This window comes from Ornithodoros turicata, chromosome 10 (genome assembly GCF_037126465.1).
Source record: "Ornithodoros turicata isolate Travis chromosome 10, ASM3712646v1, whole genome shotgun sequence".
Taxonomy (NCBI): Eukaryota; Metazoa; Arthropoda; class Arachnida; order Ixodida; family Argasidae; genus Ornithodoros; species Ornithodoros turicata.
In genome coordinates this window covers 6,589,223-6,616,151 of record NC_088210.1, presented here as the reverse complement: position 1 = coordinate 6,616,151, position 26,929 = coordinate 6,589,223, and the positions used below count along the sequence as shown (strand labels likewise).

Sequence of the window (26,929 nt, the reverse complement as noted above, 5' to 3'; positions counted from 1 at the left end):
CCACGAAGCCAGAACATGCCTTTCCCCGCATTCTCAAAACCAGCTTGAATGATAGTACCACATATCAACCGAACTGGTCAGTGCCCCGAGTGATAATTAATAAGAGCTGCTAAAATAAACTGGCTAACTTGCACACGGCCAGTACTATGGCCTCCTAAAGGGTCCCTAAAGGCCATTTGACAGGGCCTTTCCTCCCATCTCTGTGAGGAGAAGAAAGGAATAGACCTAGAATGCCGCAATCCAGGTGAACAACGGATGTCTTAGTACGTGCCGAAATATGCCCGAGTATTGACGGCGGCACGATATGCAAGAGCAAAGCACTCCTGGAGACCTGTGTCGCGAATTTAAGTTCTCGCGAATCAATCCTCAAAGCAGCTCTGCTCGAAAACGCGAAAATATTTTCCACGCGGAAAAAACCACTTCTACAGTAGAACTGGCAATGTATGGGCCCAGGCCCATGTCGATCCCATACCTAGCCCAAGTTCACAAAAGAATGTTTTGCCTGGCCCGTGGGGCCAGGCTTGGGCTTTTGGGTAAGCTTCTAGCCCAGCAGTGGGAAGCTCTGAATGAGCTTGCTTGTGTAGAGCTGGTAGTGTGTGTGAATACAGTTGTTAGTAGTGATTAAGCATGAAGCTTATATAACAGTAATAGGGGCAATGGACCACTTCGGTGTTGACGTCCCCCTTAGCGACGGAATGCTGAATGTCGTATTTCACCCCCAAATAAGCAACGGCGACACTCTTCGGACTGGCAAGCCGTGTGGGAAAGTAGCAAAAGAAAAATTGCAGGAAGAATGCAGAAAGTGAAAGCACACTGCAGTGAGTACAGCTATCTGCCAAGTGGATAAACAGTCCTGATTTCAAATTGGCTTGCTCTGCTGACAGCACCCGGCACACATCCAGTTTCTCGTTCTTTTTTTGTTTTCGTGTCCTCTCTAGATTCTCTTCGACCCAGCTTTTTTCCTTTTAGCCCCAATGGTCACCCAAGTGGAGAGAAAGGCATACAAAACTGAAGCAAATATAAACTTTTAGGTTTATTGCGGATGACACACATGCAAGCGGTCCTGAAAACACACATTTACAACAACAGAGGAGATTCATTGTCTTTTCTTTTTTTTTCTTTTTCATCTCTCTTGTGGCAGTCAACCCACTCGTTACCTCAGTAATTAATTGACACGAGGCAATGAGAAATACATTTAAATGTTTGACAATTACACAATGCAGATGGGAAATTTTGTTGTCCACATATAAAACTCTGAAGGACATTCAATCCTGATATACTAATTAAAAGTGACTGAGCATTTGTATACAAAGTTAAACATAACGCAAAATATAAAATCTCGCTTTCAGAACGATCAAGGTGGCAGTGCTGCGAAGACAAGCTCTGGCGCTACTTCCCAGACGCACAGCACCGAAGCACTTGCTGTAGAGGGTGTTTCACCTAAAGTAATAAAAAAAAATTTGAAGTGGCGACGTGCTCAACGAAGGATTGTGGGACTTTTGGCACTTACCTTCTGGCAACTTTTGCCCCCATTTAGGAAGGCTTTAGGAAATTTCTAATTGAGGGAAATTTATTTTTCAATTGAACTTTGAAAATTGCCGTATAAACCTCACTTTTTTTACAGAAATATTAAAGGGACTATGAAACGATTTTTTTCTTCGTTTCGTTCGAAAGAAGACATTTTTCTGAGTCTAGAACCGAAATTTTACTTTCGTCGCGCGAGCGGACTTCTCGGGAGCGAATTTAAACGGAGCGGCGAAGGGAGGACAGCTGGCGCCGCGCCGTGGGGAGCTGCCGAGCGGAGACACAACGGGTAACTTGACGTGACCACGGCCAGCTCAGCAACACGTCATCGTGACGTGTTGCCGAGCCGAGGAATCCCGCCAGGAGCATGCGCCGTAGGATCCCGCTATGCGTTCATCGGGAGTGGAAATCTCCATGACAGCAGTTTTCGCGCGATCGGCAGATCACGATGACGTGTTGCTGAGCCGGCCACGGTCGCGTCAAGTTACCCGTTGTGTCTCCGCTCGGCAGCTCGTCACGGCGCGGCGCCAGCTGTCCTCCCTTCGCCACTCCGTTTAAATTCGCTCCCGAGAAATCCGCTCGCGCGACGAAAGTAAAATTTCGGTTCTAGACTCAGAAAAATGTCTTCTTTCGAACGAAACGAAGAAAAAAAAATCGTTTCATAGTCCCTTTAAGTTGTCCACAGGTAACCGCAGACCCAACAAAAAGTATATGCACAGTATCGCGACAGAAATAGATTTAAAAATTCGTAAAAAATTCTGCTTTAGCCCAACGGGGTGCTGTTTGACTGTTGCAAAGAAGAGTTCATGGAAGGTGCGGGGAAGGGAGAGGGAGAGTGTTCCCGCCTCTCGTGTTACCTTTCTTTCCCCCATTTTGACGTTAGTGCAGGTGACAGCAGTCTTATAACAAAGGAAACAAAACAACCGTCTTATCACAATGAAAGCAGAACAAATGGAGGCAGGGACACTTCCACCTCCAGACGCACGTTTTCGCGCTCCCGTCTTTGCGAAAATCAAGCAGGCGGGGTTAAAGTAGCACAGAAGTCATTTTTAACACCCTGTTTTCTTCCTATAAAACTGTTAAGTAGGCCAGTAAAGTGCACCATGCAAAGTAATTCACACCGCGGAGTCATAATTATGGCAGAAATTGAATTTAAAGTATGCTGCAAAAAGCGACCGAGCGCAACGGTGGTGAAGAGCAGTACCAGCCCGTGATCTGCCTGGAACCTCGCGCTGACGCTATAAGGAGAACGCTCCCTGATTGGTCTAGAGACATGTTGTCTGCTACTCCTGTGTCGTCTGCTACTCGGCTGTTCAGGGCTCTGAAAAAGCCTTTCTCCTGGCTCGGCAATGATTTGGCTGCTCCTTCTATCCCCAATTCTCTGGGAGAACTGGCAAAACTGGTTTATGGCGGCAAAGGGACAAGGCGCTGACCCCCACTGACCGGCGAACCAGAACGAGTTCTCCTTATAATGTCATCGGTGACGTGGCATCATACCTTCTCCTCCTCGTAATACTTGGAGTGGCGAGTTAAGGGTGAAGGCCCCATGTTTATGCGAGTTTTTTTCTGGCAAACAAATTGCACACATCAAAACCTTTAGCGCCAATCGGTAAAATGACACAAACACTTTCATCGCGTGTCTTAATCTGAAAATTTTTTGGAAGGCCCACTGTACTCAAAGTATACTTTTTAGTAATATTTTTAGACCACTTCTGTTGTGATACCGTGCATAGGTTTTGTTGGGTCTGCGGTTACCCATGGAGGACTTCATATATCTGTAAAAAAAGCAAGGTTCGCTTGGCAACTTTTGAAGTGCAATTGAAAAAAATAAGTTTGCCACAATTAAAAATTGTCCGAAGACTTCCTCAATGGTGGCAGAAATTTCCAGTAGGTAATTACCGAAGGTCCCACAATCCGAGTACGTCGCCAGTTAGAATTTTTTATCACTTTAGGTGAAACTCCGTGCATATTACAGAACGGCTCAGTGCGATCCTAGGCGCCTGACTGTTGTGCATCATGATGCCATCTGATGAGCAGTGTTTCAACAGCACTTTACAACACTGCCATCTTGACTGTTTGAACACGGGATTCGTACGATTCACTGCTAGTGGCACCAAGCGGCACCCCGCAGACCAACCCAAATGTTGCACATGACAAAGGGCTAATCCTTCTATACATCGCAGATAACCGATCTATTGGGGGCTGCACCCGACTCTTATAGGGTAACGGAGACAGACGCGGACAGCCTTCGACTATCACCCCGTTCTTTTGGGTATAAACAACTCTAGCCCGAAAAGTCCAGGAAAACAGATGAAGCGTCTAGCTGTAACAAGTTCACTGACCGCTGACTTACGTTGTTGGATGTCCACTCTATAAATGTGGCCTTGGTGACTTTGCTCCCCTGCCTAGGAGGATGACGTTGCGGAATAACCACGTTGTCATACAATGAGGAGTAAGTATTAAGTAAGGGTGCAATGGGGTGCAGGAGTGGAGATGAGCACTTAGGGCTCTAGGTATGTCATCTGCCTTGTGTAAAGAATGTAGTGCACTCCCTTCCTGTAGTCCTGTCATGTAGTAAACAATACATTGGCCAAACCTCCCGAATGTGTAAATAATTGTCTCTGACAATGTAATTCAGGAATTCGGTCCCCGTCAGATACCTCTAACTCAAGCGCAACTCCACTGCTGCCATATTTGCACCCCGTTGTACGACAATGTGACTGTCCACCATCCACCATCCTTCTAGACTGGGGTGCAAAAAAGGGGAGGCCACCTTCGTGGACTGGTCTTCCAACAACGCGAGTCAACCGTCGGTAGACGCTCAGCGGTGGAGGTCACTTCTCTTCCCCTGAACATTCCTGGCTAGAGCGGTTTCTGCTCAAATAAACCAGATCCTAGTTGAACGCTGTCTGTGTCCGTCCCTGTTTTTTGTGTGTTCTTTACCATGTTCAGTACAGACCAACCAGCAGTGTTCCAACGTGGGGTGGAGAGCGGAGACTGAGAGGGTGATGGCGTTGTTGTTTGGGGACAGATGCCAGAGTACTCTCGGAGAATCCCAAACATGTATATTATGCGTACTGTGTCTTTGAAGAAGGGCGACTCAGAATACGAAAGAAAAGAAATGCTGTAAAAGTGGTTAATTTAGCTGTCATAAAAATTCGCCAATTTGTGTGGGAGCGCGTATCGGGAATATTTCGCGGGACCTTAATTTCGTCAACCTGTGTGGAAGCAGAAATCGCAGAAGGGGGTGATCGGGGGATCATGACATTGCCAACAGTAAACAAAGAGAATTAGTGGACCTCTACACACCGGCAGGCTTATAGAGGATTACTGTGAGCTCAGATCCCGTAGCAATGACACAGGTGCTGGTTTTGTGAAAGCAGGTATCTCCAATGCCACATGATACACTATGCGAATATACTACTCATGCTGAAGTGACGTTTCAATTATAGAAATGTTTCACAAGAAGAACATGTGAGAATAAAGATCATCAATTTATTTTTGTGTAGCTCATATCATCACATATTCCACTGGTGACAGTTTTTCATCCCGCCAGCTATATATTCCCGGGGAGTTAAAAAAAAATTGCCACACCCTAGGAAGTGTCCATCGATGGTTTTACTGTGATGTATATTGTATTTCACTTTGATAGAATGGCTTTTTGAGCTCTGTAGTTAAGGTCCAAAGTATTCTGCTTTACCAACTTGCCTTGCTGGGGAAAAAGTATTCAAGTATGACGTACATAGTACTGCAAAAAATAGAAATTTTCGCGGAGACTTAACTTTTGCAAATTTCACGCTAGAGCTTTTTTCGCGAAATGAAGGCGTTGCGAAAAAAGCTCAATCGCGAAATTCACGATAATTAAGTGCCAGTGAAAATTTCTACTTTCCCAGTACTATGTACTTCATACCTGAATACTTTTTCCCCAGCAAGGCAAGCGCGTAAAGCAGAATAGCGCGTAAAGCAGAATAGCGCGTAAAGCAGAAAGCGTATTTGTGGGCACTAGCCTCTCTCTCTAGTTCGAGCTCAGATACTGTATAAGTAGAGCCTGAAGTTTTAGGGTTTAACCCGATTCTTCCCCGAATTGAAGATTGCCTCTCTAGGGTGAAACCCGATTTTTACCTGGCAAATTGCCCTCACTGGGATACCTGTAGGAACGCACTAACGTACTTGTTTCGCAGCAAATGCAGTTACATTGCCGCTTGTACCACACCACTACAGCTACTCTCGACTAACTGAGCCCAATTTGTCCCCGATTTTAGCGTACTGAAAGATTTTTTTTTTCATCCGAATTCACCTGAATTTAGTGCACATGCTCATTTACCCAACTTTACCCCACCTCACCCCCAATTTAGAAAAAAAAAAATATTTCCCAAAAACTTAAGGCACCATGCATAAGTGGTTAATTTCACGGTCCTAATAACTACAAAATTTGAATGGAGCCACACTTGGGAAATATTTTGTGGTACATGGACCCGGCACCAAAGAGTTCTGAGGCACGGCACTTCGTGGGACCTTAATTCTGCAGGAAAACAGTATTCCTGAGATTCACAAAAATTAAGTTCTCATGAAAGTTACTACTTATACATAGAACCTGAAGTTTTCGGGAAATATTTATTTCTAAATTCGGGGCGCAAAAATCGGGGTAAATAAACATGCGCACTAAATTCCTGCGAATTCAGGTGAAACAACTTCCAGTATGCTAAATTTGATAAACAAAATACAGAAACCGACACTGAAGATTTTTGTTTAAGTTTAATTTGTACAAGCTTTCGTGTGGAGGTCCACGCTTCCTCAGGTACCTGAGGAAGCGTGGACCTCCACACGAAAGCTTGTACAAATTAAACTTAAACAAAAATCTTCAGTGTCGGTTTCTGTATTTTGTTTATGTGATCTACAGGACTTGACTCCCCTCTTCGTATACGTTTATGCTAAATTTGGGGAGAAATTGCGCTCAGTTACTCAAACTAACTGTAGTGGTTTGGTACAGACAGTGATGTAACTGCATTTGCTGCCAAACAAGTAAGTTAGTGCATTCCTACAGACATCCCAGTGAGGGGAATTTGCCAGGTAAAAATCGGGTTTCACCCTAAAGAGTGAACCTTCAATTCGGGGTGCAAATTCGGGAAAGAATCGGGTAAAACCCTAAAACTTCAGGCTACATAGGGCATGATTTTTTTCAGGTTCTTTTTTTTAAGCAAAATCGGGGGTAAATATCGGGTTATGTTTAGGGCCTGACTTTTTCGGGTTTTATTTTTGGCCAAATTCGGGGGGTAAATATCGGGTGATATTTTTCATTTGAAAATTCGGGTGTATTCGGGTTAAATCCCGTTATGGCATATTCTGTCGTCAGGAATTCGGGTGTATTCGGGTGATTTTTTTGTTTAACAAAAATTTGTCTTAACATGGAACTAATGATTAGCAATGTTATCAAACTTTATTTGAATGCACGCTTATGAGTGTGCCACGCGACCCAGATGTTTTCGGGTAGATTCGGGTTAAACCCGAATTTTACAGATTTCGTTCGGGGGGTAAATATCGGGCGGATACGGGTTTAACCCTAAAAAGTCAGGCCCTAGTTATGTTTTGCTTCCATAATTTGGGTGTAATAGGGCTGAACTGAACCAGATCCAGCCCAGTTCTTGTTGAATCAAATAGAATCAGGCGTAAGTCTTTGGTCTACTCAGCATAATATACACCAGCAGACACAGAGTCCATGCATGTAAGAGGCAGCAAGGATTCTTTTTTTGACAGTTTTTAAGAGCATATTTATGCATTTACAACGCAGTTTCCAAAGTTCTATGTTTGTTGCGATGACTTCGGATCCTCCCGGTCCAACAGTTTTTGGGGAAATATCGGGTTAAGCCCCGTTTTTGCTGATTTGAATCGGGAGTAAATATTGGGCGTAATCGGGTATAACCTTAAAAAGTCTGGCCCCACTTATACAGTATTTACCATCAGGAAACGGCGTCTGCACCTTGGTAACCCTATCTTGTCAACACATGGTTCGCGTCTGGATGTATGTATTTGTCTGCTAAAGAAGCTTCAGGAGCTTTGTACGTATGTATACATAATCCACCACTTCTGATCACACGAAGTGGCCCATTTTTTATCGCGAGGCATCGACAGACACGATACCACCAGCCCGGTTTCCAATCGCAGATGGGGTAGTGCCGCATTTTAACACCCTCATCACCAGTGTGTATATGTACCTTTCAAAGCTGAATTTTTCACTTTTTTACGGTGAAATAAAGGTGTAAAGTGAAGGTATGTCCCGGCAAAGGGGGACTCGGCTGGAATCAAAAGAGCATCGTTCGAGAAACGAACTAGCAAAGGCCTCGTTTCTTCGAGAGGTACCAAACTTAGTTATTTCAACAATTTGAGTAAACTGATGCCAGGTATAGCACCAAGGGACAACACCCATGATGCATTCAAGCTGGAACAAAACTGTGAGCTAGTGCACGTTCGCCATTTTTCTATATCCCCGAGTGCTGCCTCCGTACGTCCAAATTTGTGCTTCACCCGCTGGTCTGGGCGTACACTCGTACTAAAGCACTAAAAAAGTCACCAGGATATATTTTAATATACAAGGGATGTGCGTGTACAGAAACAGCAAAAGTGAAACACTCAAACTCAAAGCTGGCCATCCTTGCTTTCTTTTTCGCAAAATATATTCTGCGAAAGTAATCTGTTATACCACCGTACAGTCACTGTCTGATCTTTCGGACTTGGCGGGGATCTCGCAAAAATTTGAACAATTGAGCAGACAGAAAAAAACTAATTTCGCTTGAAAAGTCAACCTCATTAAGCACTAGTAGGCCGGATAACATTGTTCCGAGTTCCGAGTGTGACGGATGCGCTGGGAGATGGGAAATCGTCGATATCCCGAACACGTGGACGAAATGTACTTCTGGCAACATTAGACGTCCCCATTCCACAGATCGGCTTCACTTAACGCCTGCGTGCTTTAGGTGAAGCTCGCTTTAAGCACTGTCGCGCGACTCCCAGCTGGACAGCACGTTGAACATGATGGGAATTGATGTTCTGAGGCTGGAACACATAGAAAGGACATATACACAGCTGGCTACAAAGCTATCCTACAGCTGGGTAACCTTTATAGTGACTTTCTTCTTTCACCATGAACAGCACATGTTGGGCCTGCGTGAATTTCGGCCAAATTTGAATTAATTTTGGCCAAAACGCAAAGTGCTACGACAGGCCTCCTTCACTCAGATCAATGGAAAATAATTAGTTATTGCCTATTTTTTTCCCCCTCAATTTTTACATTTGGTTTAATTATTTTCATACGAATTTCGGATGATACAGCGTCCCTAGAGATTCATGTGATCGACTGACGACGCTATTGGTGCAGCTGCTGCAGGTTGCCCGATGTGGGAAGGGGGACCTGGTCTCCTTTTGACCTGTTTCACTCCTTACTAGATCCATTTAAAGTGGGTTACAAGGAAGAAATGACTAATGTTCCTTGACCTTCGCATTGCGTCATACACACATGGTGAGCTGGCGACCGTTCGTGATGCTCGCTGGTTGCACAAACAGAGTCCGAAATATTGAGCGATGGGGCTGTGAGGCATCCAAAATTTTGGACGTTGTTATACATTAACTCTATAGGGCACGTGGCCGTTCTGCGAATGCGTCCGAATAGGCGAGCATGTCCGAAAAATTGGGGTCCGAAAAATCGGTCGATGACTGCATATCATCATATACAAGGAGCTTCTAAATACGTAACAAACATAATGAAAACCTAGGGGGTTGATGGGCCCTGGCCTATCAGGAGGAGGTCAACCTCCCTGCCTGATCTGATGTGAAATCAGCAAACTAATCGCTTTGTATTTGCTTCAGCATTACAACCCTTGCTTCGCGTTTAAAATTAGTGCAGTAAAACCTCTATATAGTGAACCTGGATGTAGTGAAGACGTGGTTTTAGCGAAGTAAACCTGCAGTCCCAATGTGTTGAAACCACAGCCATGAATTACTGACGTAGTGAACATACTGATACAGTGAAGTTCTTTAGTAGGGTTGTGCGAATAGCAAAATTTCGATTGCAAATAGTTTACGAATATTTCACTTACACTGCGAGTTGAATCCGAAGAATTTCTTCAGATGGCAGATCGAATTCAAATAATCAGAAAAGGCCCTATTCAAATAATTTTGAATACCTCTTGGTGAAATATTTTGCGTTGTGTTGTGTTCATGAGATGATTTTCTGCTCCAAACGTGTGAGCCTTTTCACGCAACATAATTAGGGCCTGACTTTTTAGGGTTAAACCCGTATCCGCCCGATATTTACCCCCCGAACGAAATCTGTAAAATTCGGGTTTAACCCGAATCTACCCGAAAACATCCGGGTCGCGTGACACACTCATAAGCGTGCATTAAAATAAAGTTTGATAACATTGCTAAACATTAGTTCCATGTTAAGACAGATTTTTATTAAACAAAAAAAAAATCACCCGAATACACCCGAATTCCTGACGACAGAATATGCCGTAACGGGATTTAACCCGAATACACCCGAATTTTCGAATGAAAATATCACCCGATATTTACCCCCCGAATTTGGCCAAAAATAAAACCCGAAAAAGTCAGGCCCTGAACATAATACATCGTGAGAGAAGGGGTCATCCTGTGTTGTGTATGGTAGACTGCATTAGTGGGATCAACTGCCTTGAGAGTTAGTCAATATGTTCCATGCAGGATGCTTTGTGTGCATTTCCTCTTTTCTATGCTTACATTGTGAATTTCCTGTACTTTTATTTAGAAACTGCACGTATGTCCATCTGTGACTGAACATAACTCTGGAAGTTGGTAGTACGTTTTTACTGAGACCTGCAATGCCAGAGGACAGTGCTGACCATGAGCTCACAAAATTCGTAGGCTTTAGTGACACATAATTGTAAACAGTGTAAAGCGGGCTCCACCTAACACATCAGTGTAATCAGGTCAAGCCGGCTTGCACAGTGGAGCCGTACAGCAAAAGAACAATGGTGGTAACAAGAAGTGTGCTTCACCTAACCCTTGAATGTAATGAGGCGAAGCCCACTTGCAGAATGGCAACAGGACAGCGATACTTCACTTCAGTACTATTCGAAAAATAGTCGAAAATTTTGAATAGCGAAAATAGGTTGCGAACAGTGTTCAAATAGCATCAGACATCAGATATTCGATTCATATTCGAAATGTTGAAATATGCACGCAGCTCTATTTTTTAGTGATCCGACCACATTCACTATAAAGAGGTTCTACTGTATGAGCACAGCCATAATTTTGATGAATTGCTGGTAGTTAAATAAATCTGTGGTCCCCTAAGGTTTGACTTAACGAGGGTCTATTGTACACAAAAGGTGCCACCACAACTTTCATATCAGCATTCACATGATGTGCAAGACATTCACATGACAAAATATATCTCACGAACACCATTCTTGGTGTACAAGCTGCAGTGATCCTTGCAGCTGAAATTCCAGTGAAACTCCAATTCCTTTTACCAAGACACACATGGCATGCGGATCTGAAGTACTGATCTTCTCCCGTGCGCTAGAATGAAAATTACAAATGAGAAATGACAATTCCTTGCACATGTCAAAAATACTTAGCTGCTCCTCATGTAATTACAGCTGGCTAGCGAGCCTTTGTAATGACATTTTATGATGCAGAGACAAAAGTTTTGTTAGTTGTATGTACAGCTTGCACTAGCCCAGTTGTTAAGAGATGTAAAAATTGTAAAACAGGTAATGAATGATAGCCCAAGTTCGTACTTATGAAGTAGGGCCCTATGAATATTTGGATTTTTTAATGCGGAAGCAAATAACTGAGGACATAGTTTTCAGTACAGATTTTCAAGGAAAATGGAATTCTGTATTCAAATTTCAAGCTAAAGCATGTGCCATTTCAAACTGAATATACTGTAAAAATGTTTTTGTTTTGTTTTTGTGCAGAACGATTTTTTGCATTTTTCGTGACCACAAAAAAATTCGCGAATTTAAGTACCCGCAAAGAAGACACTCTGACATCACCAAGAATCATGAGCTTGCACTTTTCACAAGTTCCACATGAACAATGGCCTCCAGCAAAACGCAAAAATACCACGTTCCACACGAAATCGATGCCTTTTACAGTATACACGGTGTCTCACCTAACGTGTCCTAAAATAAACTCCCCATAAACTCTCCTTAAGACGAACTCAAGAGGACCTGGTAAATCTGTTCCGCGTATCACAAGTTCAGCTCAAGAGGAGTGTTCAAAATACCACGCCTGTAACGTCTAAATTCCTAATAACTATTACCAAGGGACTTCTACTAACACACATAAGAAATACAGTGATTTATATGAATGGCACAACCACAAAAACACTGAAATGTGCTTTGCGCACCACCTGTTGCCTAACCAAACCATTCTGTAAGTTTTGGCTGCCTCTGTCGGTGAAGGTGCTGCGCAGTAACAAAAGACGACATCTGTCCAATATGCCTGGTATACCTCAGAGTCCTCACCCTCATGAAAAAATTGGAGCAACACATTCAGAGCTCTTAAAGCTGCTCCACAAGTTACGGGTGCAACTTTGACATCACAGTCTTCATGGCTGTGGTCATCATCTTCACTATTTGAGGGCTGTTCAATGTGTAACACTTCTTCAATGATGGCATCCATAGTGTCCTGCCTGCAGCTGGCACCATCCTCATCCAGATTGATGTGCGATTCGATGTCAACATGGACACCTGCTTTATGCAGTGCAGAAAATACTGAATACTGAATAGGGTGCTGTTCTCTTCTCGAGTAGTTAACTACAGTAGTTAGGTTACTGCATGCGCCAACTACTTCCGATTTTGCCGCAAGCTTTACGGCACGATTGTGCTTCCGATTTTTATCTTGAGCTACTTGCTTGATGAGAACGGAGGTGCAGAGCAATTGTGCCGTGCATATGTACTAAACCCTCACTTTTATCACTGCTTTTGATTCATATTTAGGTGCCCAAGGACACTATATAATGGGATTGGTGTAGATGGACAACGTTAAGTATTTATAGATGTAGTTAAAATACATTGCAGTAGTTAAAGAAGTAGGTTTAACTACCTCCGCTGAAAAGTAGTTGAACTACTAGTTAAACTACTCCATCACAAAGTAGTTGGTAGTTATAGTTAAACTACTGTAGAAGTAGTTAGTGGCCATCACTGGTTTAAATGCACGGCTATTTCCTCAGCCTTGGTCCATTGACAGGCAAACTTGTGCTGTGCACATCCTTTTCCACTTCGACCCAAAGTCCCCTTTGTATCCGAGATCCATCTGTTCCCACTATTCCCAAGAGGGTGCTCTTGGCAACACCGAACTTTTTTGTGATCTCTGTCTTCGATAGCTTGCAGAAATTACCTCCGACAGTATTGCCACCTTCTTTTCAAGACTTATCGACTGACACGTCCGTTTCGACATCGTTGCAGTGGCGTGGGGAAGAAAATTTTGGCACTCCAGCACAGAGAAACACATGTGGCCCAGCTCGGCTTGTCAACATGGACGACGAAAACAGAAAGTTGTGGTCGGAGCTTTCGGCACGCCGTGTTGTGATTGGCCCAAGCCCCTTGAACTGCCAAACTAATCCACCAATTGTGTTTGGCTCGCTTTCTCCCGCTCCTCTTCCGCAGGTTGAAGGGCTGTTAAGTGAATCATGGGGTGAATGTGCCCGCATGTGGCGCCAACGCCAGCGCAGAAGCGATTCAAGCGAGAAGAAGAGATTCATGACGGAAGGATGGCGCGACAAGAAGTTTGCGCTAACCGAAGCGGCAGATTGGGATTGTTCGTTTTCAGCGATTTTTTTTTACATGAAAGTCTATGGGAAATCAAACAAACACTTCTGTTTCGTTCATTCATATCCGGAAATTCGGCTTAAACGAGTTCGCCTTAACGAGAGTCCACTGTATCTAAAAATCTATTTGTCTGAACATTACGGAATCAACGCTGTATTTATCTCAAGGGAGATTTTGCCATTACCGTATTTGTCCGCATATAATGCGAACCCGCGTATAATGCGAAGTCGCTTTTCAGTGATCACCCATAAGAAAAACACGATTGAGTGACAAATTTATTGAACACGAATTTATCCGCCCACAAGCGAACAGTGATGCCCGCTGCTGACGCCAAAGGCGAATGTTCGACTCGTTCACGTCGTACTTCCTCGACAGCGTCAATAGCGTCGTTCAACCAACGCACATGTCGGGAGAGCTAACACAACTGTAGAACGCAGCACACGTGGAACGGAGTGACTCACGTTCCTTTGGTGCCTTTGGCGCCTTCTCTCAGGCGTTTCGTTGTCACGTGACGCACTGCTTGCGCTGCCGTAGACCAATCACCGCGGGGCAGGGAAGAGCAGATAGGAGAAGGAGCAGGGGGAGCAGGTTCATGGTTACGGTGTTTATTTCGTATGAGATAACAGTCCTCATACGAAACAAACATCGTAGCCATGAACCTTCCCGCCTATTCCGGGGTTCCGTGTTTTTGGCGTTTATCGCTGTGCAGATACGATGCCCTCGTGTCTGCGTAGCGATAAACTCCGGAAACACGGAACCCTAGAATCACAAAGGTCTGCGATGGCCGTGGGGCTACGGCCCCAAAGTGCCGCGTATAATGCGAGCCCGCGTATAATGCGAATGCGTTTTTAGCAACTAAATTTAGAGGTAGAAAACCTCGCATTATATGCGGACAAATACGGTACTTCTGACGCCTCTTGCATTAGGATGCAGAACTGAGCCCGACCACCCATAGACGAGTTCAGAAAATCCCAGAGTGCTTAGTGTCGCTTTGAACTGTGGGAGTTTACTAACACGAAAGAAACGGTTGGCCTCCAACCTGTCCCGATTTCTCCCCTACCGGTCCATTGTCCACGATGAAGGATTTGAAGGCCGTCAACGACTTCGATGTTTTGGGACAGCTGACACTATGGGAACAACAAGTAGTGCGACACGAATCCTACTGTGCGTTGTACAGCGTCACCCCAGTTCTCCCCCACAGTGTACAGCTCTACGAAGTTGGAGTTGCTACTTCAGAAATGTCTTCGGTGCCACCTCGGCGGTGATTGATAATTGCTCTCGCTGAAGTACAGACTGCAGATGAGAAGGTTTGTATCAGTCTTGGTATCCTGACGTTGAACTGAAGCGAGCATCAAGCTTCTTCCTGGCTCACACGGAGGACCCTCGTGCAAGCGACACTCAGTCGTAGACTTTCTCATTCACGTAACCCTGACCTCCGCACTGGTGATCTATGCAGTCACGCACTTTGCTGGTGTGGGGACCACGACAGACCAAAAACAGACTTTGCCGTGGCTGGGAATTAGCGAAATCGTCGGAGAGACATCCTACAGCAAGTGCCTCGGAAGTAATCTCGCTTCGAACAGTCCGCTGACATGCACGTCTCTCCCCAGTTGTAGACGTGCAACGAAGGATTGCACGGAAGCCACGGATGGCAGCTCTTGCGGTCGTAACACTATTTTGCCGGGCTGCATATATGTTGTAAGAGTTGTACTTTTTACAAACCTCGAGAATATTGTACATTTCCACCTCAGTGGAATAGCCACCCGACAGAGATTCGAGGAAGGCACGTTGGACGGGGGACACTTGACGCCTCAGGGGGTCTTCGCGACCAGATGCTCGCTGGCAATAAATCAGTAGAGTGGGCCAAGGAAGATGCACTGTCCAAAGTTGCATGGTGCACGGATTGACAGCTTGGTCCGTTACCCATAAATACCGAGTAGTGGGCGGACAATTAGGAGGTGCCTGGTTCGTTCTAAATTCAAACTAGGCCAACCATGAGTTCGAGACGTTTGAACCGGGCTTCTGGGATTGGTGTTTGCTGGCGGGGGGTTGTGTCTCAAATGTCACCCTTTTAAGCGGAGGACACACGAAAATTCGTGTGTGGAAGCCGCAACGACTTGATGAAGACGAGGCGAAAGCCCCGTGACTTCAGTCGCTATAGTGTTGTCTTGTATATAGTTATGTAAATAACTATGTAAATAAAGCCCAGTTATTGTTCGAGAATACCGCCTGTCGGACGTCTCTTGGGAATATCTCCGACCTGTGAGCTACATCAACGGACCATCTTCCAGCAACAACGGAAGAAACTTTACTTATGCTTTGTTTTTCCGAAAACGTTATATAAATCGCATAATGAATAGCAGTCAACAACAAACAGCTCCCAATGTTCGTAGGGGACGATTTTTTATACCAACGAATGAGGGGGCTCTCCACCACAAACGTCGCACTGGAGTGGGTGTCGTCTGCAGTTGGAGTGCTCCGACCTGTCACTGCGGCAGCCGGTTGCACCTTTTAACTTTCGGCAGAAATATTTTGTGGAAATGCTTTTCAGATACAGCTTTACAAGATGACAGCAGTTTTTGGCCATGTTGGAAACCACTTCAATGCTCTTTTAACCCACTTGGTTATGTCACTGCTATACTAGCTTTGTAGTAGTGAACATATTTTCTGCTCAGATGGGGTAAATCCTGCATGACTTTCTGTTTCTGTAAAGAAAATAAACACACCCTAGATTGATTTGGCAAATTTCAGAGTCCAATTGGGAAAATTTAATTGCTCATTAATTAAATTTAGTAAAAGTGTTTAGAAGTAGTGGCAAAATCTCCCCCGAGATAAATAGTGTTAATCCCATAATGTTCAGGCAAGTAGATTTTTAAATCAAATTTTATGACACGTTAGGTGAAACACCTTGTTTATCCGAATTGTTTTTGAAGTAGCGTACATCGACCGGAAATGACCTCCCAAGAAGAGGAAGAACATGCTTTAAGTGCATACAAAGATCCGCGTGCCCATGTATCATGCGTTTATGCTGTATGTATATTCGGCTCAGCTTCCCGACTATTTGCCCCTGCTATGTATGGCGCTCCTTTTTATTTGTTACAGACTTTTTATATAAAAGCTACGAGAACATCGTAGACAAAATTTTTGCAAGTGGATTATATGGTCAGTAGGGCCTGACTTTTTCGGGTTTTATTTTTGGCCAAATTCGGGGGGTAAATATCGGGTGATATTTTTCATTCGAAAATTCGGGTGTATTCGGGTTAAATCCCGTTACGGCATATTCTGTCGTCAGGAATTCGGGTACATTCGGGTGATTTTTTTTTGTTTAATAAAAATTTGTCTTAACATTGAACTAATGTTTAGCAATGTATCAAACTTTATTTTAATGCACGCTTATGAGTGTGCCACGCGACCCGGATGTTTTCGGGTAGATTCGGGTTAAACCTGAATTTTGCAGATTTTGTTCGGGGGGGTAAATATCGGGCGGATACGGGTTTAACCCTAAAAAGTCAGGCCCTAATGGTCAGGCGGGCATTCGCTTGAAGGGAGAATGTAACTACTGTACAACTAATCACTAAAAATGCATCAATTAACTAGAGGCTTCTGTGCAAAACTGGAACAGAAGACTGCATCCTTCTTGAAAGCCATTCTATTTTTTTAAAAAATTCTTAAACAAACACGTATGACCAGTGTCAAATTTTGAAATTATAAAGGAGCTGAGTACCAACACCGCACTTATCAGGAGTGCAAGGAGAACAGCACCCATTCCCCATCAGAGGGCCACATGCTTTGGACCAGTGGATGTGATTGGAGCAGGTGTGGACCTGCTGGCCAGGACAAGCATTTGCGGCCCAGATGAGCCACCAACAATGGAGGTCATTTGCTTCCTGAGGCGTATAGCAGTTACACACCCCTCTTGAAAAGATGTCTGCCTAGCCATATAACTTGACTCCAGAAGTGGCATCTAATATTGCTCTCGTAGAACTTTTGTAAAAAAAAATCTGGATAACACGATGAGGCCCATAACAAAAATCTAACGAATAAAAAAAACATGTACCGTAATTTCACGCGTATAAGCCGCACCGCAGATAAGCCGCAGGACGCGTTTTTTGGGACGTTTTGAAAATTTTCTGGCAGATAAGCCGCACCCGCAGATAAGCCGCGGGCAATACGAGACGACTGATTTGTGCGACAAAGGAGACCATAGAGAAGGCCATAATCCCTGTGGTCCATACTCCGGGATCGGCAGTGTACAACAGAGGAGGTCAGTTCTGGAGTTCTACCAAGATCGGATTGTGCCCTTGTCGGGTGTTTTTCGTGGACTGATGGGTCAGTGATCTTCCAGAAGACTGAATCACTGTCACCACTTTCCTTAAAGCTGCTTGGGGGAATGCTGTTACGCACTGTTCGTGCATCGGCAGGGCAGTGCTGTTCCAGAGACACTGCCGGCCCTTTCGTTAAAATCGGCGTATAGGGAAAATACCAGGAAAAAATAGTCATCAGATAAGCCGCACCGGTGGATAAGCCGCAGGGCGCCCGTGGGAACAAAAAATCGCGCATAAGCCGCGGCTAATACGCGTGAAAATACGGTATGTCTATCCACTTTGCTTTGCAAACGACTATAGGCCCCACCCTCTTACGTAGCATGCACAAAGTAATCAGGTCAGGCAAACTTCAGCTCTATGCAGCATCTTTGAAGTTGTGTTAAAAGTGTGGATTACATATTCGTGAGAAATCTGGATCATGTCATCACTCACCTGTTGGTTGTCACTCGTAGTAACGACACTAGCGATGATATGCATACTTTGTACGCCACCGCATGTCGCTATTGTACCGTTCGCGCCATTTTCAACACTGCTGTGATGCAGCTTTGTAAATGCAGCAAAAGATGCAAAGGAAACGTCACAAAAAGTAAAGACACAAGAAAGCAGACGACTGCACCACCCTTTACAATAACAAGTGCTGCATGAAACAAAGCTTGTTAAAGCACGAAATAAAGAGTCCGTTGATTTCATGTGCTTATCTGTTTCTGAGCTGGCATAATGCCTTTCAAAGCAGCATGGGTGCCTCGTTCTTCAAGCTCCTTGACGCGCTCTTCAGGGAACAAGTGCGCTGCAATGCACTGGCTGTGAAGCTGGATCTCGGCGAGGAGGTGCCTCTCCAAGGGAGGAATACGGAGACACGAATGAACAACTGTTCCGCATAGTAAGCAAATATTCAAATCGCGATGCTTCTTATTTAACAGCGTGTAGCCATTTCGTGCCGCCGGAGTGAAATTTGAGGAGTGTGCTGCAATAAAACGTAGTTTGTTCGTGGTCGTATTTTCACTTGGTCGGGGGATTTCACTACAAGTCACTTGGACGAGGATGGAATGTTTTATAAGGTTTACATACTTTCAGAGTCACAGACCGGTTGACTTGGTGTGAATTGTCTTGGTGCAAGTTGTCTGGTATGAGTTGTCTTGGTATGAATGGACCATTTCCATACTCGCGTCGTCCCTGGCGACGGAATGTCGAACGTCGTTTCTTTCCCCCCAATAATGGTGACGCGCTTTTCGGACTGGCAGAAGAATGCAGAAGGAGTGAAAGCGCATTGTACTCATTACCAGACCTCAAATGTCCGCGTAACCTTGGAGCCAATTATCTCCCCACCATGAACATGACAGTCTCCCGCAGGTGGGTCCATAGCGATGTTTTCCGCTCAAAGATGGCGGACTCAAGGGCTGGGCATGCGCATACGCGCTGTTGGAAATGGTCCATTGTCTTGGTATAAGTTGTCCTGGTATGAATTGTTCCGGTATGAGTTGCCTTGGTATAAGTTCTCTTGGTATGAGCTGTTTTGGTATGAGCTGTCCTGGTATGAGTTGTCTTGGTATGAGTTGTCTTGGCATAACTGAGTGTGGTATCAGTTGTCCGGGTATGATTTGAGTGTGGTATGAGTTGTCTGGTATAGGTTGACTGGGTATGAGCTGCGTTGTTGCTGTGCAACATTAGCATTTGTTTCAGTGCTAGTCTAGGTTTTGTCTAGGTTCTAGTCAGTCTAGGTTTTGCTGCAAAGTGTCGCTTCTCAGCAACGGGCAAGTGCTGTGTTTATTGAATCGCATTACGCCAGTGAAAGGTAAAGGGTTCATTGGTAATCCACAAGCCTGACAGTGGAAATGGTGCATAACACGTAAGGCTAGATCCAAGGAATTGACGGATAAGCCCATGAAATCGTGAACAGGGCAACATAGCCTCGAGTCTGGATAAAGATAAACAGGAAGACGAGCACGTGTGACGGAGGCAAGGCACAAAATTACATTGTGCGGGTGCAGTTTAGAGATCAGATTCACACTTTATGCACTCACGATCAACACTCAGACGTTACTTAGACTTTAAGACAACACAACGCTCCGTTCGCTCCAGGAAGAAGGTGAAATTAAGTTGACAACTTGAACCACGATGAAGAGGTTGTTTTATCGTAATAAATTCTACAGATTTACGAACAACACAAAGAGAGGAAAGTGGAAACATAAAAAACTGTCAGTTGTCTCACAAAAAAGCCAACACAAGAGGACAATACCTTCAGCAAACTGAAAACGAAGCAACGCGTGAGGAACAACATGCCTCTTGGAGAGTTACACGAAAATTTGAAAATAAAGCAGAAACGAAGAAAGAAAAGCCAGGAGCAGTACAAAAACTTCTTCTCCCTGTGATAACAACAACTGCTCATAGGAGCTGCTTAACTGCATTTAACTTGTCTCCAATATGTATGTGATACCTGTCCATCCAGGAAACCATACTACGTTGAGGAGCATTGAAGTGACCTCCTCATATTTTGTTTTTCACTGCAATGTGTTACGTAACGAAAAAAAAAAGAAACAAAGAAAAGAAGACCCTGCAAGGGACTGACGGGCGCAGGTTAGCTGCAGCATGCGAAGGGCCTCCGTTATGCGCGTTTAGAAAATTCTCCACCAGTGGAAGATAATGATTCTGGATTTTCTGGCGCCACCGGTGAAAGGAGCTCGTCGGAGAAAATGGGGAAGGTCGCGACGTAACGTGGTCCTCTGGCACACGTTTCGATAATTAGGTCTGCGTGACTCAAGAGGGCACAAGCAGCACAAGGGCGAGGAGAAAGGAAGGAAGGAAGGCAGGCACCGGGAACTCTGTGACGTCACGCGAGGATCGTGTCCGCTGTCCGCGGCTGCTTGCTCCGACCGCTTTTGTCAATTTGACTGCGCAGCAATGACACCCTGCACAGCTAAAATATCTTCAACGATTAAGCGTGTAGTCCCTGTTTGTGACCTTGGCATTGTTCTAGAGTCTCTTTTATCGCTCGCCTCCCACCTTGATAATACCACATCTGTTGCCATGAGAGAACTTGGCCTTATCTCGCGGATAACGCAGGGTTTTTTCCAACCCCTCATGTTTCTTCTACTTGTATTTTTCCCTCGGTTTACCCTACTTAGAATTTGCATCCTCTTGTTGAAACCCCACTACTCTTTCGCGCAGCAAGCAAACTGAACGCGTGCAGAGCAGCTTTATCAGAATCTTCTATGACGGATACATCGGCACTGTCACCTACTATGACTATAGCTACTTGCTATAGCATTTGAAGTATTGTAGCACCCAATCAGACGCCAACGCGGAGGTACGCATAACGTTCTGCTCTACACTCTTAAAAATGAACTTCACCAAATAGCATGCTCCTAGCCAGCCATAGTCCCGAATGACAACGTTCTCGTCTCTGATTTGTTGAAAACAAGGGGCGGAGCCTATTTTGTAGTCATAATGCCGCACATAATAGGTTCCGCCTCCTGTTATCCCGTTAAATCGGGAGCGAGAACGTCGTCATTAGGAATGATGGTTGGCTAGGAGTGTGCTATAAGCGGTGAAGATACGGACCTATTGGATTCATCTATACAAAAGGCGTCACTGCCAACAAGTTAAAATCACCGTTACGAGTCGACACAGTCGGCGGACTAGCTTGGTAGAGTTCGTAGCCCCTTTAAAGGAACGACGACACATTATTTACGCTTTTCTACCGGAACACGGTTTAACATTTGTTCTCAAGGGAGACCTCTGTTGCTTCGCGTTGCAATGATTATACTCCGATGTGCCCCACTAGGACCTGTGTGTTGTAAAGAAGACATCATCCTCACCAGTGAAATGCAGCAGCCTTTCGTCCCTGAGTGAAGTTGTCTCCGAAATGTCCGACTCGTCCTCTTCCGGCACTATAGCAGCTGCTCTCGTTGCCATGGAATCGAGGCCCCAAAAGCGCCTGAACACCGCTCGTCCACCATCCAGCCTCTGTCGAGTGAGAGGAGGTCGAACCGACGCCTCAGTCAGGGCCTGAACGGGCATAGTGGGAGAGGTTACTCTCCGGTATTAAAAACTGGACATTCGCATACGCACACTGGTTAACGCAACAGAATCAAACAAAAGTTAATAAGACGTCTCGATGCAAATTCGGGCATCAACAGAGCACGCACATCCGTAGAGGCAGCACTCAAATGAAGATAAGGACGAAGAAAACATGGACAACGGCACACTAGCGACTTCGGATTCTCTCTTGTCCCGGTACCAGCTATGCTGTCTGAGATTTTCCACAGGCTTTCTGGTAGATTTTCCGAACGAATCTCAGCACAGTTCCCCCTGAAGTCAGCCCGTGACACACACTAACCCCCCCACCCCCGTCCCACTCCATCCTGCTGTCCTCTCTTCGTCCATGTCTGTACGCTGTTCGTAGCCATAGATGCTACGCCGTGCTTCCACGGAAATTAAAAAAAAGTAAAAAGACATCTGCTTTGTTTCCGCTTTTGTGACAAGATGCAAACAAGCATCAAAACGTCCTGTTAATGTTGTCTTCTTCTGTGGCATTAAACCAGTATGTGCATGCAAATACACTCATGATGATCCCTGGCTCTTGCTCTACCTTCAATGGTGAAATCTACAAATTCCTTGCCATTGCACATTGAACTGAGAGCCACTGGTACCACTCGCACAAGAACACAAGGGCGAAAGAGGTCTGTAGATGGCCCACTGCACCAGTAGAAATAGAAATGCTGTTAAGTACTAATTAAAACCCTCCCATAGACATGCTTGTACCCAGCATGCACATTTAAACGAGCTATGGATGAAAAACATAATAAAAATTGTAATGGAACAAAAGGTGTCAAAATTAAAACTGAGGATCAGAATCATTATCTTTTGGGGTTTGGATCTGGAATGGAGAAAAAAAAAAGCAATGAGTGTAGCTAAAAGTTCTGCTTTCCGGGTACTATTACAATGCAAACATGATTTAGGTCACATATGTACGTCAAACATAACTTTCTCTCACTCAAGTGTGATCTCATAACACTTTTCAAAGAGAAACCTGACTGAAAATAGAAGTACAGTGGCACAGCCAGAAGCGAACTTTATGATTTCCAAAAACATTGCAGTTACGACAACATGTCGGCACTGCCTGCTGACAAATAAATAAATAAGTGGGGGTGAGAGAAATGTACAGGGAATTTTACTGGGGGGTTCTTGCCAGTATGCACACTTGAAGTTCTGAATGAATCAAGCAGGTCATCATTTATTTTTATTCTTTTTAACTTCCCGGGGAACTACATGCTGCCACGAATGAGTCACAACTGTGTACTAAATTTGTATGTAGACTCATAAATTATAAATAGTGCTTATTCGTGCAAAGCATGCAGGGTTTCACAAAAAAACAAAACTGAGATAAACTGTCAGCTCCAGCCTCCCGCTTCATGCAGACCTAGAAAAGTATACACTCAAAGCAAACCCTCGTTTATGTGCGTTTAGGCTTGTGGATTTGTCACTTCATAGAAACCATTTGCTTTGGCTCGAAATAACATTTTCTAAATGTGTTCAACTGGCAAGACAAACGCTGGGGGACTCGTCTGCTAAAGCAAACATTCCACCTGAACCATTTTGCGAACTGGTTCACATTTATTTTGGTTCAGCACTGGTTTGGTCCAGCATCGGAAAAAATTTTTTGTTCAGTTTACTTCAGATTCAGCAAAAAAGAAAGCAAAAAAGAAAACGATTTTAGCCATTTTGATTTGGGTTGAGCTCAGATTCAGATCCCTAATCCATGCTCTTGACAAGCAGTTTGCACAGGCGTGTATGAGGAGCCATGGCCATTCTCAGCATCAAATCATGCACAGGCACAACGTTACAGTGGGGGGTCTGGAATCGGCTGTTCTGCAAACCGTGGACCTCTGACAGTTTGCAAATTATGTCCTTTTATACACGTTGGAAGGGACACTCGAGTGAACTTAACACAGTCAGAATTATCGCCCTATTTTTATCAACTTTCCATTAATGCTGATTAGTCGAGAGTATGAAATTTTACATCTTCCGCAGAAGCACTCGCTAATGTTGTGTTAAGGTGACACTATGGACTAAATCTTGTGTCGTCAGCAACCTAGCGAAGTTACATTACTGACACCTTCTTGTCTCATTTCATATCCCCGAAAAATATTTTGGATCTACGTGACGCCAAAGTTTGAGAAAATTAATTTTTACGAGAACTGTGACGTCATGTTACGCTCCGACGGAGCGCCCTGATCTCGTCTGGCAACATTGTTGCTCTTCACGTTGTCTTCAGAGGGGACTCGCTTTTTGCACTCCGTTAGCGAAGCCCCACATGACCCGGCTCTATCGTGTGACATGTCCTCCGACTTTCAAGAAAACACATGGATGGGAAGAAAACTCTCCCATTTCCCCCTCTTTTGATGAGCGTCACGTGACTTCTCCACCACGTGACCCTCCCCGGGGAGACAGGCGTCCCCTCGAGAACATGACATCATCACAATTTGCTGGCTTATGATTACGTCACCCGCTGCTTGCATCGTCGAAACTTGTGGGGGTCAGCAGATCTTCAAAAATTGGCAGAAATGCACGTTTGCAAACAGGATCGTTTTTTTCGCGTACCGAGTCTTTGGGGTACCTTGTTTTCATGGACGAAATAAAATAAATACCGTTTTTCTGAGTCCAGAGTGGCACTTTAACTGTGGTAATCCTTACGTTGTCGCTACAAAGCAGGGCAAACTAGCACTCCCCTACCGTATCTTGCCCAAGTTTTGCTAGGTGCCATGTGGTATGTGAGTTGCAAACTGACTTTTGACTGGAGGCTTACGGGTAATTTTTAATTTTTCCTTTACATTGCATGTCTAGGTAGCATAAACTAGTACACAAAGTAGCTGCTGACTTTATGCTGTTCCTTACGACAGCACACGCTAGGGGACTGCGATGGGCCAGGCTGACTTGAAAGTTCAAGCAGGCTTTATAGGCCAAGTTAAGGCCGCACAAGTGTTCAAAGTCTGGAACCCGTCTGTGCCCGGCTCTAGCCAGGGAATATTGGGCCCAGGTCAGGGTCAGGCTCCCTCCTCCAATCTCTTTTCACATCCCCCGTTCAATCCCCAACATCCATTTGAAAGCACAGCAATCATCTGCTAAGGTCCTTACTTCAATTTTTCTACCGAAATGCACAATAGCCATTAGGAGCTGAAAGACTGAATTAAGAGACAACATAGGCATCAGCTGAGTCGGGTCAAGATCGGGCCGGGATCGGGTAACTCTCGGTGGCTTCGGGTGTGGGCCAGCCCCATCAATCTAGACCACGTGGTGCTTCTAGCACATACCTCCTCCTCACTTTAATAAACGAAATACTGAACAAAGCTCCCCCAAAAGCATTCATTCAACGTCTCACCAGACTAGTAGCAGCTGCTTCTTCTGTGCGGAAGTGAATCAAACTTTTCTTCCCCTCGAGGAGAACGCAAAAGCGAGGTTCCCACGGTGCAACTGAGCGACGCTGACCCAGGTGACGACACCATGTTTCCGCCAGTAGCCGTTCCTTGCCTGAGAGAGACGACAAAGAAACGTTACCACGTGTGACACTATTAATACTGGAAGGTCTCGGTCGGCGTCTCCACAGCAGCACGAGCAAGAGAAGCAGAAAGGGGAAATGCAACCGGAATATTCGAAGTTGTACAGTGTCGGACAAAAGTCTGTGGAACACGCTCCGGCACATGCCCAAGTGACACGACAGCAACTTCCGCGTTAGCGCCGAGAAGCAACTGTGGCTATGAGTGGAGTACAGACGTGAACAAATGGAGAGAGGACAGCAGGAAGGAGTGGGGGACAGGGGGGTTAGTATGCGTCCTGGGCAGACTTCATGGCAAACTGTGCCGACATTCGTCCGGAAAGTCTTCGGAAAACCCAGGGAAAACCTGAGACAGCACAGCCGGTGACAGGATTCGAACCCGTGTCGCCTCCCAGTCTCGGCGTGGAAAGCTGGTAGCGCGTCAATCTGAGGAAAGAACGCCCTGGAGAGTGTTGTTCTGTGAACTTTTGTCCAGCACTGTACACTCATCCGCTAGAAAGGAACCTCTGTACTCTCTTCTGTTTATTAGCATTATTTGGCTACTGAGCTCCTCTGCACTTCAAAATGACGAATGGGTTCCCTTGACTGCGTACTATGCAATCCAAATCTTCGAAAGTCCGCGAATCTTCGCTTAGAGAACATTCTAAGACCACAAAATGTGTACTTTGTTGTCTACATCTCTTGGCACCAGAACACGTTTCAATTATACTTCATCCACGAGTGCAAATTATCCTCCTGCAGATTACCTTTTTTTTTGGCGGGGGGGCTAATTACCCCTATTAGTATATTGTTAAATATGAAAGTTTAAGCTAACTTTATGATGGTAGGCAAGTTGATCTTGTTCGTAAATGTTGCAAAGGGCACTGAGAAATGCGCGAAGATGGGTACACGTGATAAATCACGAAATGATAGGGGGTGTGTGTCCTCATCCAAAATCACTGACGACTTCACCTTCAAGAAATTACCAGCAGCAATTATCCGTTATTTTTATTTATTTATAGGTACCGTGAGCGCAAGGCCCAAGCAGGAGGGGCCAAGCCCAATTTGAACCAACGAGACAACAAAAGTGGTGCAGTGAAAGAGCATTGGGAACAACTTTTCCAAAAATTTAACTATACAGCCACTTTGCCATACAATAATCAACAAAAGATACGTTCAACCTGACTGACAAAACTTCCAGAATGAAGAACTTGAGATGGAAGCGAGTTCCATTCATCTATGGTTCTAGGAAAAAAACCTTGTTTTGTAGGCAGAGGTCCTCGCAAAGACTGGAGTAAGCAACCTCTCGTGCTGGCTATGACGAGTACGCCTAGTTGAGTTTATCAACCAAAGTTATCAACCAATAATCATCTGTTCATCTAGAAGCTAATCTCCTTCTGTTTATCTATTTTATTTATTTATTCATACTACTGGCTTACAAGTAAGCCTAAGTAGGGTGGGATACATAACACTTAAGGTAAACAAAAAGAGATAACAGAAGACATTACTTCAGAACTGTCGCTATCAGTTTACAGAAATTCTCAACCGTAGGACTATTCATTATCACCTGTGGTAGCTCGTTCCATTCCAGGACAGTCCGCGGACAGTCGCAGGACAGTCCGCTGTTATTAAACATAAGCACTTGAACAACTGACATGTCGTATATGTTGCCGGCATAGGGGCTACCAATTGGTATTTCCTCTCTGCACAATCATTCGAGTACTAAAACAGCTCGT

At 44.8% G+C, this 26,929-nt stretch overlaps 1 protein-coding gene across 3 annotated transcripts in view; it reads right to left on the bottom strand.

The window, feature by feature from the left end:
• LOC135370382 (disabled homolog 2-interacting protein-like) overlaps positions 1-26,929 on the bottom strand; it is a 111,630-nt gene that overhangs the window by 79,881 nt on the left and 4,820 nt on the right. For 2 of the 3 annotated variants that reach the window (XM_064604119.1, XM_064604120.1), the window contains exons 2-3: positions 25,041-25,189; positions 21,478-21,667 (exon numbers count right to left, since the gene is read on the bottom strand). In XM_064604119.1, coding sequence (XP_064460189.1) covers positions 21,478-21,667; positions 25,041-25,189 — 339 coding nt within the window. Of the gene's footprint in view, positions 1-21,477; positions 21,668-25,040; positions 25,190-26,760; positions 26,905-26,929 lie in introns of those variants that run through there. The other variant, XM_064604121.1, reaches the window with a different exon arrangement.